This window comes from Oryctolagus cuniculus, chromosome 19 (assembly GCF_964237555.1).
Source record: "Oryctolagus cuniculus chromosome 19, mOryCun1.1, whole genome shotgun sequence".
Lineage (NCBI taxonomy): Eukaryota > Metazoa > Chordata > Mammalia > Lagomorpha > Leporidae > Oryctolagus > Oryctolagus cuniculus.
In genome coordinates, this window is record NC_091450.1 from 50,503,057 (window position 1) to 50,516,412 (window position 13,356).

Consider the following 13,356-nt stretch of genomic DNA (forward strand, 5'->3'; position numbering starts at 1 on the left):
CAAGTTAGTGTGCGCGCCGGCCCGGCGGGGGGAGGAGGGGAATCTCCCGCCATTTTTCAATAATTTCCTCCGGTGCCGCTAGAGAAGGAGTCGTGACTGTCGCCCGCGGGGACCCGCAGCGGAGGTTGGCCGGAGGGGGGCTTGGAGGCGCAGCCGCGGTGTGCGTGGGAGCTCCGTGCCCCGGCGTTCCGCTCCATGGCTCCCGCGCGGCCGCGCCAGCACTGAGGGAGCCCGGAGTTCGCGCCGCCCTCTCACCCCTCCCCTCCCCCACCGCCCCCGGGAGCCAGGCGCTCGCTCCGGGCCGCGGGGCCTAGTGCTGGGCCGCGGGGCCGGCCGCGGGCCGCGCGATCCCGCCGCCGCCGCCGCCGCCGCTGCCGCCATGGCGCCGCTCCTGGGCCGCAAGCCCTTCCCGCTGGTGAAGCCGCTTCCCGGCGAGGAGCCGCTCTTCACCATCCCGCACACTCAGGAGGCCTTCCGCACCCGGGAGTATCCTTTTCCAGCCGACGGCGCGTGGGCCGCCCGGGGGGCAGCTGTCAGCGCGCCCGGCCGCCGGCGGGCCTGGATGCCGAGCCCGGGGCGGGGGTGGGGGGGCGAGCGCTCGGGCCGTGCCGGGGCCGCGCGCCCCCTCCAGCCTCGTCCCTCCCCCGCCGCGCACTTTGTCCGCGGGCCTCGCTGGCCGAGGAGCGCGCCGCCCCCTCCTCAAGTTGGCTGCGGGGGGCCCCCGGATGCCGGGGTGGGGGTGGGGGTGGGGGGCGGAGGGGAGCAGGGTTTCTCTGGCTGGTTTTGCTTTTCGATGGAAATGAAAGTTTTTGAAATCGCAGCCGCGCGGCCTCGTGATCCGCGTGTGAGTCGCGTCTCGCCCGGATGGTTCTGCTCCGGAATGGACCCCAGGCCGGGGGGCGAAGTGACAGGACCCGGAGGCCCGCGAGCCCGCAGGGCCTGGAGGGAGGCGAGGACGCAAAGAGGCTCCCTGGGAGGAGCCCTGACTTCCTTGGGCACACGCGGGTTTGCAATCGGGAAGGGTTAGGCGGGAGGTTGGTGTTTTATAATAATTTTTTTTTTTTTTTAGTGCCGAGAGGTACCTAGAAGTCTCAGTGTTGTGTGGTGGGAACCTGCGAGGCTGATGTTTTTAAATAGGGAGCGTCCTCCCTTCTAGTTCTCCGAGATTTCTTGTGCAAGTGTCATCCTGAAGTTTAAAAGTTGTACGACTTTGATTTACTTTTTTTTTTAATGGCTCGCCGGATGAATGATTTCTGAGCTTTAGGGTTTGAAGTCGACTTGTGCGTGCAGCTTGCTTGGGAGCTGAGGGAACCTCACGCGTGGAGGCTGATGGGTTGCTTTGTCGGTCCTTTCCCTCCTGGAACGACTTGGTTTCTTAGTGGTTCCTGCGTGCTTGCTTCGGCACGGGAGGGAGTGTTCCCGTGAGCCCTTCCTCTCCTCGGGCCTCTCCTTCCTGGAGTATCCCATAGGCTGAGAGTGTGGGGTGTTTGTGCGCAGAGACTTGGGGAAGGAATTCGTGCTCGGGAAGAGGTGCGCCTCTGGCCTGGTGCAGCTGCTCGGGGCCTCCGGCGTGTGCCTCTGTGCGGGAGGAGAGGCGGGAGTAGGGTCCAGTGCTGTTCCTGGCCGATCCCTGCCTGAGTCCCCGAGAGGAGCGCGGGCTGTCGCTGGGGCACTTTCAGCTCATTTCAGCGCTGGTCCGCTTTGTGGCCGTCTGTGGTTGAAAACGAGAGCGTTTAATTGGGGGTGGGGGGCGCGCTGCCTCTTTTTCTTGTTCTGTTAGGCATTTCCGAATGCTTCAGAGAGGTCTTGTAGCTCTGCTAACTACAGCTTTCTTCCCAGAGTAGCCTCCTTTTGTTGTTGTTGAAATAAAATTCCCAGAACAGTGGAGTGAAAAAACTTGGGGGAGTCTGAGTGCATTTTCAGATGTCATTTATTTTTTTGAGTTGTTGGTGGTCTCACCCAGTGACGTGCTCAGATGTTAATTTTTCAGCTTTGGTTCTAGTGGAGTATAAGGAGCATGCCGTAGGGAAGAGACAAGTTCTAAGTCTCTTAACAGGTCAAAAATGGCCAGAGGTAGCTGAGTGGGTACTGGCAACACAGGCTTTTTCTGATCATTTAATGACATCTTCATGAGTAGGAAGACTTTCTCTTAATGATCACAGTTGAAAACCAGAAACACTTTAAGTGATATGTACGTAATAAATGTTCTTTATTTTCCTTTTCCCACACCAGTATTTAAAATCTTTGTAACAAAGGAGTTCTTACATAGTGTTATGTATTGGGGGGAGATTGCGCCCTTAGGAGTTTGTACAAGGGGAAGCACTTTGAGGATGGGTTTTAAGCAATTGCACTGTATGGTTGGCATATTTCTTTATTAGGCTATTAGTGGTTTCATAGAGGAAAACAAATATGTGGCTGGGTTAATAGCTGCTTTTGAAGTATTACTCTCAGTTCTCATTTGTATTTATTTATTTATTTTTGACAGGCAGAGTGGACAGTGAGACAGAGAGACAGGTCTTCCTTTTTGCTGTTGGTTCACCCTCCAATGGCTGCCGCGGCCGGCGCGCTACGGCCGGTGCATCGCGCTGATCCGAAGGCAGGAGCCAGGTGCTTCTCCTGGTCTCCCATGGGGTGCAGGGCCCAAGGACTTGGGCCATCTTCCACTGCACTCCCTGGCCACAGCAGAGGGCTGGCCTGGAAGAGGGGCAACCGGGACAGAATCCGGCGCCCCGACCGGGACTAGAACCCGGGTGCCGGCGCCGCAAGGTGGAAGATTAGCTTATTGAACCGCAGCGCCGGCCTCATTTGTATTTATGTTTTTCATAGAATTTGATACTTTAATTTTCTCTGAATACCTTTTGATTGCATGTGTACTCTGTGGCAAATTTGTGTGCTATTTTATTGAATTAAACTTGTGTGTTCTTAGGTTCTTGCAGGTATAGCCCATCTTCACTAAGCCTACAGGGCAGTTGTGAATGATGCACACACTGAATGCCTGAGTTAGGTGTAGGTTGTACTGTACACCGGAGCTTTGAATTTGCAGCGTGTTACTTCCTAGGCTTGTTCCATAGGCAAGACACTAGACATTACTTGGAAAACATTAACAAATTTTGAGAGAGAGATCAGTATTGATATCTTCCATCCGCTGGTTCACTCCCCAAATGGCTGCAACAGCTGGGGCTGGTCCAGCCTGAAGCCAGCAGCCTGGAGCTCCATCCGTGTCTTCCATGTAGGTGGCAGAGACCCAGCAGGGAGCTGGATCCAAAACAGAGCAGCTGGGACTCAAACCGGTGCTTCAGTATGGGTTGTCGGCATTGCAGTTGACAGCTTAGCTCACTGGGCCACAGTGCCGACCAGACAAAATTCTTGATGTGATATTTGCCGATAACAGGAAACGCTGACTATATTTACATCACGCTGGGTTTTAAGCAGCCTCTGAAGCTATAAGGGCGTTGCTGCGTGTTAATAGTTGTGTTGTGTTGCTTCTGCTGTCCTAGCGTCTAAAGCTTAGAAACAAGTAGCTCATGACCTTTGTAGTCTAATCCTGTGAGAAATTTTCAGTAGTGTGATGATGTGCTGTCCTTTGTAGTTCTGGCCCTAGACACGAATGGCAAGAGGATTTGAAGAGCTGAATAGCTGTAGATGTGGTTGCAAGGCAGGATTTTATTGGACCATTTATTACTGAGCTCTTCTGTTTATAATTTCTTTTCTAGAGGTTTATTAATTTGTTTGAAAGAGTTAGAGAGAGAGGGCTGGGTATCCCACATGGGTGGCAGGAGCCGAAACATTTGGGCCATCTTCTGCTTTTCCCCGGGCCGTTAGCAGGCAGCTGGGTCGGAAGTGGAGCAGCAGGGATGTGAACCAGTTCCCGTATAGGATGCAGCAGCCTTTCTTGCTATGCCACAATACTGGTCCCAATTTAATTTCTCTAAAGTAATAAGTCATACAAGATTAGCTTTATTTCTGACTTGATGACGGATTCTGGTCCAAAGAGAGAAAAAGCAGATCTTCAGTTGACTATATCATCTTTTCACTTAAGAGTCTTAGGGTTACAGTTACACTTTTTTTTTTAAAGGTTTATTTATTTATTGGAAAGTCAAGAGTTACACAGAGAGGAGAGGCAGGGAGAAGTTCACTCCCCAATTGGCTGCAATGGCCAGAGCTATGCCAATCTGGAGCTAGGAGCTTCTTCCGGGTTTCCCATGCGGGTGCAGGGGCCCAAGCAGAGAGCTGGATTCGAAGTGGAGCAGCCAGGTCTCGAACCCACGCCCACATGGGATGTCGGTGCTGCAGGCAGCAGCTTTACCCACTGTGCTACAGCGCAGGCCCCACAGTTACACCTTTTTAACCTCTATATTCTTCTGGGCCACGTGCTTTCAGGCTATCAAGTGCTTTATTGGAAGAACAAATCCCTAAGAGGCTAAAGGGAACAAAGCAGCAGCATGTTATGGTAAGGAGGTAGCTCTTGAACTCATGAAAAAGTAGATGCATAATACGATAGTCTAGGATTTGAAAATATCTTATCATTTATAGCTTACACAACCTTTGGAGAATTGCTTTGACATTTTGCCTGCAATTATATGTGCAGCAGTTGCTGGAACATAAAAACCTCAATTGGCATTTGCTCTGAGTGGTTATTTGAGAGTGAGCGACTTATTTTGGTAACCTAAAATCTGAAACAGGATTTAGAGGTAGCTGATTCAGTATTCTTTTTTTTTTTAATTTTATTTTTATTTATTATTATTATTATTTTTTTGACAGGCAGAGTGGACAGTGAGAGAGAGAGACAGAGAGAAAGGTCTTCCTTTGCCGTTGGTTCACCCTCCAATGGCCGGCGCACCACGCTGATCCGATGGCAGGAGCCAGGTACTTCTCCTGGTCTCCCATGGGGTGCAGGGCCCAAGCACTTGGGCCATCCTCCACTGGACTCCCGGGCCACAGCAGAGAGCTGGCCTGGAAGAGGGGCAACTGGGACAGAATGCGGCACCCCAACCGGGACTAGAACCCGGTGTGCCAGCGCCGCAAGGTGGAGGATTAGCCTAGTGAGCCGCAGCGCCGGCCTCAGTATTCTTCCAATGGACTTTTTTCCCCCTCATTAATTTTCATTGACTTCACTTTTTCTTAACCTAACAGAACAGAGTCACATAAACTTAAAAGTATCTATTGTTAGGGGTTATTTTAGGAATTTGTTTTAGACTTGTGGAATTAATCTGACTAGTCAATTTTTTTTTTTTTTTTTTTTTTTATTTTTGACAGGCAGAGTGGACAGTGAGAGAGATCTGAGACAGAGAGAAAGGTCTTCCTTTGCCGTTGGTTCACCCTCCAATGGCCGCCGCGGCCGGCGCGCTGCGGCCGGCGCACCGCGCTGATCCGATGGCAGGAGCCAGGAGCCAGGTGCTTTTCCTGGTCTCCCATGGGGTGCAGGGCCCAAGCACCTGGGCCATCCTCCACTGCACTCCCTGGCCACAGCAGAGGGCTGGCCTGGAAGAAGGGCAACCGGGACAGAATCCGGCGCCCCGACCGGGACTAGAACCCGGTGTGCCGGTGCCGCTAGGCAGAGGATTAGCCTAGTGAGCCGCGGCGCCGGCCCTGACTAGTCAATTTAAAAATTAGAGTTAATGTTGTCAGGGGGCATTTATTCTTTTATAGGTATACTATAGGTCTACAGTGCTGTCCAATAAAAATGTAAACCACATAGAATTTTAAATTTTCGAGTAGCCACATTGATAAAGAAAAGCCAGTGGTTAAGATGCACTGGGAGGGGTGGCGGCACCGTGGCTGAGTGGGCTAAGCTCTGCCTGAAGCGCCAGCATCCCATATGGGCTGGTGTGAATCCCTGCTGCTCCACTTATGATCCAGCTCCCTGCTGATGGCCTGGGAAAGGCAGAAGATGATGGCCCAAGTCCTTGGGGCTCTACACCCATGTGAGAGATCCAGAAGAAGCTCCTGCCTCCTGGTATCAGATCAGCCTAGCTCTGGCCAATGAGGACATTTGGGGAGTGAACCAGTGGATGGAAGACCTTTCTCTCTTCCTCTCTGTGTCTATAATTCTGCCTCTCCAATAAATAAATAAAAATGCTGCTGGGATGTCCCTATCTCATATTGAAGCTTGGATTCTAGTTCCAGCTCTGCTTGAGTCCAGCTCCCTGCTAATGTGCGCTCTGGGAGGCAGCCTGGGATGGCTCAGGTACCTGGGTCCCTGCCATCCATGTGAAAGGCCTGGATTGAGTTCCTGACTCTTGGCTTTCCCCTGTTCCAGCCCTGCCTGTTGTGGGCATTTGAGGAGTGAACAGTGGATGAAATGTCTCTACCTCTGTCTCTGTTGATCTCTTTCATAAAATTAAAAAAAAATTTTTTTTAATTAAAATTAAAAGGTGAAGGCCGGCGCCGCGGCTCACTAGGCTAATCCTCCGCCTAGCGGCGCCGGCACACCGGGTTCTAGTCCCGGTTGGGGCGCCGGATTCTGTCCCGGTTGCCCCTCTTCCAGGCCAGCTCTCTGCTGTGGCCAGGGAGTGCAGTGGAGGATGGCCCAGGTGCTTGGGTCCTGCACCCCATGGGAGACCAGGAAAAGCACCTGGCTCCTGGCTCCTGCCATCGGATCAGCGTGCTGCGCCGGCCGCAGCACGCCGGCCGCGGCGGCCATTGGAGGATGAACCAACGGCAAAGGAAGATCTTTCTCTCTGTCTCTCTCTCTCACTGTCCACTCTGCCTGTCAAAAAAAAAAAAAAAAAAAAAAAATTAAAAGGTGAAAAAAGAAAACACACATTTTCTTATTTTATGACTCAGGCTGAAGGAGCAGTCCATATGTGTGACAATTTTTTTTTTCAGTCAGGGTTGGGCTAGGTTGACACCAGGAGCTTCATCCAGATCTGCCACATGGGTGCAGGAGTCCAAGGTCTTAGGCCATCCTTCGCTGCTTTCTCAGGTGCATTAGCAGGGAGCTGGATCAGAAGTGGAGCAGCTGGGACTTGAACCAGAGCCCATATGGAATGCTGGCATTGCAGGCTGTGGCTTAACCCACTACACCATAATGCAGGCCCCATGTGACATACTTTTTTAGTAGCAAACACAGTGACTTTTTTAAAAAGTTTTTTTTTTTTAATTTATTTAAAAGAGTTACAGAGAGAGGGAGAGACAGTGAGGTCTTGCATCCACTAGTTCACTCCCCAGATGGCTGCAGTAGGTGGAGCTGAGTGTATCCGGAGCCAGGAGCCAGGAGCTTCTGGGTCTCCCACAAGGACTTGGGCCATCCTCCACTGCTTTCCCAGGCGCATTAGCAGGGAACTAGATTGGAAGTGGAGCAGCTCGGACTCCAGCTGGCACCCATATTGGATGCTGGTGCTGCAGGCTGGGGCTTTAACCTGCTACAGCACAGCGCAAACACAGTGGCTTTTAAAAGCCTCTTGGGTGGTAGTACTTAGTGGGTAAAGCTGCCCCCTGCAGTGCCGGCATTCCCATACGGGCACCGGTTCGGGTCCTGGCCAGTCCACTTCTGATCCAGCTCTCTGCTACGGCCTTGGAAAGCAGTGGAAGATGGCCCAGGTCCTTGGGACCCTGCATCCATGTGGGAGACCTAGAAAAAAACTCCTGGCCCCTGGCTTCGAAGCAGCCCAGCTCCTGTGGTTATGGCCATTTGGGGAATGAACCAGCAGATGGAAGACCTCTCTCTCTCTCTCTCTGCCTCTGCCTTTCAAATAAATAAACCTTAAAAAAGAAGTGCCTCTTGGAAGTAGAGAACACATCTGTTTGTATCTAATGGTCAAAGCAAGTCACATGACCAATGCGTGGGGTGGGAGTGTGCATTCCTCTTCCCAGGAGGCATTGCATGTGAAACCCTCTGTAGCAAGGAGGTAAACAGTTGGAAGCAGCAACATGTAATCAACCCTATTTGAAGGTTCAGGGACTTTTTGCTAGGGAAGGTTACTTTTGAGATCTAAAGGAAGATTAGAATTTAGTTAATAAAGAATAGAGGGCTTGTCTTGGTAGACAAGGTGTGATGACTGTGAATGTGAATTTGAAGGTTCTTGATTTTAAAAGATTGAAAGTAGCTTCGTATACCTGCATTGAAGAAGCGAGAATGGGTCTGGGATTGCTTCGTGGTGAGAGACACGAAGGCATCCGTCTGCAGGTCCCTGTGACATAGGCAGAGTGGTTTTGACTGGGCCTTATGTTTAGTGGGGGCTGTTGATAAATTTGAATAGGCTTTTAGGTTAGGAGAAATAACTGGGGCTGCAGTGTTGAGTGGGTCACAAACCTTGAGACCAGCAGTCACTAAGACAAGTGATGTGTCCGTTGAAATAATATGACAGTGAATGGTGGTCCGAATAAATATTAAGCCTTTGAGCAGAAGAGATGTGTAATAGGTACATTTTGGGGATGATGAGGAAGATTTGACAGGATTTGGTGGTTGAGTGGAGAAGAGAGGTAGGATGAAGGATTGGGTCGTGATGTCATTTTTTGAAATAATCATGGAAGAGGAGCAAGTATTTTGTTTTATGAGTAGAGGAGGGGAAGTAAAATGTTCAGTTTGGACATTCTTTTTAAAAATTTTTTCTTATTAAGAGAGAAAAAATGACAGATGCAGAGAGAGCTCGCCTCCACTAATTCATTCCCCCAGTGCCTCTGCCATGGTTGGGTCAAAGCTAGAGGCCTGGAACTCAATCCAGGTCTCTTGTATGGGTGGCAGGACCCATACTGGAGTCTTCATCAGCCACTTCCATTGTTTGCTTTAGCACAAAGCCCGAGTGGGACTCCAATGTAGGTACTCTGATATACGGGATGTGGACAGCTTTAACTGCTGGGCTGAGAGCCTGCCCCTAACGATTGTTGTCCCTGTGAGTATAAAAATAGGTCCATGTTGCCATTGAATATATGGATAGAGTTCATAGGTAGACTGAGCTGCTGATAGAAGTTATTAGTATATAGATAGTGATTGAAGTTAATGGGAATGGAAGGAAATGACTCAGCAGAATAGATTTTTTTTTAAGGTTTTTTTATTTATTTGAAAGGTGGAGTTACAGAGAGGGAAAGGCAGAGGCAAAGAGAGAAAGGTCTTCCATCTGATGCTGGTTCACTCTCCAAAAGCTGCAACAGCCAGGGCTGGGCCAGGTGGAAGCCGGGAGCCAGGGGCTTCATCCAGGTCTCCCACATGGTTGCCGGGGCCTAAGCAAATTGGGCTTTCTTCTGCTGCTTTCCCAGACACATTAGCAGGAAGCTGGATCAGAAGTGAAACAGCCGAGACTGTAACTGATACCTATATGGGATGCTGGCGCTGCAGACAGCGGCTTAACCCACTGCTTGGGTTCCTGAAACCATGTAGGTTACCTGGAAGAGACTCCTGACTTTGGTCTGGCGGTTGGCAGCCTTTGTGGCCATTTGGGGAGTGCCCCAGCAGATAGAAGATTAATTCTCTCTCCCTCTCTTCCCCTCTTCCCCTCTCCCTCTCCTTCTAACTCTGCCTTCCTAATAATATAAGTAAATCTTAAAAAAAAAAGTCATAACCAATAAATAGATTTTTTTTTTTTTACAGGCAGAGTGGACAGTGAGAGAGAGAGACAGAAAGGTCTTCCTTCGCCTTTGGTTCACCCTCCAATGGCCGCTGTGGCCGGTGCAGTGCGCTGATCCGAAGCCAGGAGCCAGGTGCTTCTCCTGGTCTCCCATGGGGTGCAGGGCCCAAGCACTTGGGCCATCCTCCACTGCACTCCTGGGCCACAGCAGAGAGCTGGACTGGAAGAGGAGCAGCCGGGACAGAATCCGGTGCCCCGACCGGGACTAGAACCTGGTGTGCTGGTCCCGCAGGTGGAGGATTAGCCTATTGAGCCGCGGCGCCGGCCTGTTTGGTATTTTTATATGTATATTTAAGATTTACTTATTTGAAAGTCAGTGACAGAGGGAGAAATAGAAATATTTTTTAAATGTATTTTAATTAAAAAAAAAAAAACATTTATTTATTTGAAAGGCAGAGGCTGAGAGAGGGAGAGAGGTCTTCCATCCGCTGATTCACTCCCCAAATGGCCACGGCTGCCGAAGCTGAGCTGATCCAAAGCCAGGGGCTTCTTCTGGGTTTCCCATGTGGGTGCAGGGGCCCAAGGACTTGGGCCATCCTCCAGTGCTTTCCCAGGCCATAGTAGAGAGCTGGACTGGAAGTAGAGCAGCCATATGGAACTCGCACCCATATGGGATGCTGGCACTGCAGGTGGCGGCTTTACCAGCCCTGCCACAAGTCCAGCACTAGGAGCACTTTAAATACATTTGTTTCAGCCACTATAAAACGTGTCACTTGGAAAGTAGAGGGATTGACAGTTTACTCTCTAGTTGTAGTGTCAGTTTATCTTCTTGCACAGTATCTGTTGCTGTGCATGAAAGTAAATTGCCATTTGAATTTGAATGTGGCTGGCTGGTGGTGAATTCTAGTTGAGAAGGAGTAAAACTCCTTAAATGGCCGATGTGAAGCCAGGAGCCAGGAGCTTCTGGGTCTCCCACGTGGGTACAGGGGACCAAGGACTTGGGCCATCCTCTGCTGCTTTCCTAGGTGAATCATCAGGCAGCTGGATCAGAAGTGGAGCAGTTGAAACTCAAACCTGCGCCCATGTGGGATGCTGGCGCTGTAGGCTGGGGCTTTAACCTGCTGCACCACAGTGCTGGCCCCAGGACTTTATGTTTTTAATCCCCAGAAGCAACCAGTGTTTGCAGGGTAGACTGGAAAGCTGTCAGTGATCATTAGCATATGCATAAGGTTATTGCAGACTGTCCTGGAGACTGGCCATCCCATCTTACTTTGCACTGATTCTAAAACTTGTGACCTTTGGAGTTGTGTAACAATTCCACTTACCTTAAATTTTTATTTTTTATGATTTGTGTTATAGTTTGCCTTTATTTTTTCCTACATTGTTTTAGTACTTTTTTTTTCTTGTGAAATGAAACTTTGGTGAATTGAAGGCATCACATTTGTACTAAAATGCTAGTGTTTTATTTGTAAAGTGTGACAACATTATTCTCCCCTCCTTTAGTCTTAAGTGTCTTGCCTTGCTTTTGCTGCTTGAAAACCCTGGTTCCATTTTTCTTTTCATGCTGCACATTCTAAAAGGATAGTGCACATTTTCTTTCTATGTTTAAGTATTTTATGGCAGTGGGTTGGTTGTCCCTCTTTGAATGTTATTTTCCTGAGCCACTGTGAACAGAGAATACGAAGCCCGCCTGGAGAGGTACAGTGAGCGCATCTGGACCTGTAAGAGTACTGGAAGCAGTCAGTTAACACACAAGGAGGCCTGGGAAGAAGAACAGGAAGTCGCTGAACTGTAAGTAACAGAAGCCTTGTGTTCTGACTCCTTTTCATTAGAAGGAGGGGAATGTTAACCCTAAGTAGATTTGTGTTTAAATTTATGGGACACGGGGCTGGCGCTGTGGTGCGGCAGGTTAAAGCCCTAGCCTGAAGCGCCAGCATCCCATATGGGCGCTGGTTCTAGTCCCGGCCGCTCCTCTTCCGATCCAGCTCTCTGCTATTGCCTGGGAAAGCAGTAGAAGACGACCCAAATCTTTGGGCCCCTGCTGCCACGTGGGAGACCCGGAAGAAGCTTCTGGCTCCAGGCTTCGGATCGGCGCAGCTCCAGCCATTGCAGCCATCTGGGGAGTGAACCAGCAGATGGAAGACCTCTCTCTCTGTCTCTACCTCTATCTCTCTGTAACTTTGTCTTTCAAATAGTAATATATACTTTAGTGTTGTCTTGATGCTTTTGCCTACTGCAATTTTGCTAGTAGCAAAGTGTTTTTAATACTTATTTTTTAAAAAAAGATTTATTTATAATTTGAAAGGCAGAGATACAGAGAGAGAAGGAAAGAGATCTTGCATCTGCTGGTTCACTCCTCAAATGGGCACAATGGCCAGAGCTGGGTCAGGCCGAAACCAGGAGCTTCTTTTGGGTCTCCCCCGTGGGTGCAGGGGCCCAAGCATTTATCCAGCTTCTGCTGCTTTCCCTGGTGCATTAATAGGGAGCTGGATTGGAAGTGGAGCAGCCGGGACTCACATGGAACTGGTGCCCATGTGGGGTGCTGGCACTGCAGGTGGAGTCTTAACCTCCTGTGCCACAGCGCAGGCCCCTTTAACGTGCATCTAGTTGTATTTACCAAGCCTCTGAGTGTTCTTGCTCCAAATGTTTACCTTCTAAATACTCTGGACATGGGATTCCAAGCAGAGGAAGCTGATAGCACTGGAGTGGTGGGGGGACAGCACACTAGCAGAAGGTCATTTGACATTTCAGATGTTTGGAGGAGCTTGTCAAAACTGAAAAACAGTTTGAGAACTGTTTACATGGAGACACTAAAGGGGTGCCTTAAAAAATCCTGGTGGGGCAGGCATTTGGCCAGTTGGGAAGCCCACATCCTACATCAGAGTGCCTGGGTTTGAGTCCCAGCTCCACTGCAGTTCCGGCTTCTTGCTAATGTGCACCCTGGGAGGCAGCAGTTGGTGAGTCCAGTGCTTGGATGTCTGTCATCTCTGTGGGAGATCTGAACTGAGTTCTGGGCTCCTGGCTTAGGTCTACTTCAGCCCCCCAGCTGTGTGGGGGGGGGGGGATTTGAGGAGTGAACCAGTGGGTGGGAGTTAGTATGTTCTCCTCCCCCCAAATAAATTATAAAAAAGTGTCAAAAAATACTTAAAATTTTTTATATGTGTTCAAAATACCCCATTGTCTGGATATTCTCTCCAAGAAAACTCTCAGGGGTAGACATTTGGCCCAGCAGTTAAGACACCTTGCCCTGTATTGGAGTCTCTGGCTTCAGCTCGTCCTGACACTCGCTTCCTGCTGATGTAGACCCTGGAGAGGCAGCAGATCATGGCTCTTGTGAGTGGGTTCCTGCCACCCACATGGCAGACCTGGGTTGGACTCCTGACTTCAGTTCCCAGCTTCTAGGTGTTTGGAGTATGAACTGGCAGTTGGGAATCATCACTTTTCTCTGTCTGCCTCGCAAATAAATAAATAATAAGCATTTTAAAAGTTCATGGAAAAAGTAGAAGTAACAGTATAAAAAAAAAGAGCAAGGAATGATAAAACTACTGTTGGGAGTTTGGAATAGATGCATTTTCTGCAGATTTTTTATGAACTTGATAGCAGATAAGCAGAAAGAGCATAGAGTTTAGTAATCTAATGGTGTTCTGCTCATTTGATGGATTATCAGCATGGGATTCCAATAGTGGCTTCGTCACTAATTACCTGGCACCTGTTTCTTTATTTGATGCATCTTGGATAAATTTTTTATGAGGGTACGTCACAAAGTTCCTAGAAAAATGAAACTAAAAGACAAATTTATTTTGGTGCAGAAAATTTTTATTTATTCAAAAGGCAGAGTTAGAGAGAGTGA

The 13,356-nt window shown here is 49.5% G+C and overlaps 1 protein-coding gene across 1 annotated transcript in view; it reads left to right on the forward strand.

Annotated features, from left to right (window-relative positions):
• The first annotated feature begins 18 nt into the window (after positions 1–18).
• BAZ1B (bromodomain adjacent to zinc finger domain 1B) overlaps positions 19–13,356 on the forward strand; it is a 71,893-nt gene continuing 58,555 nt past the window's right edge. Inside the window, exons 1-2 of the mRNA XM_051835449.2 lie at positions 19–486; positions 11,181–11,297. Coding sequence (XP_051691409.2) covers positions 380–486; positions 11,181–11,297 — 224 coding nt within the window. The 5' untranslated portion in view covers positions 19–379. The remainder of the gene's footprint in view (positions 487–11,180; positions 11,298–13,356) is intronic.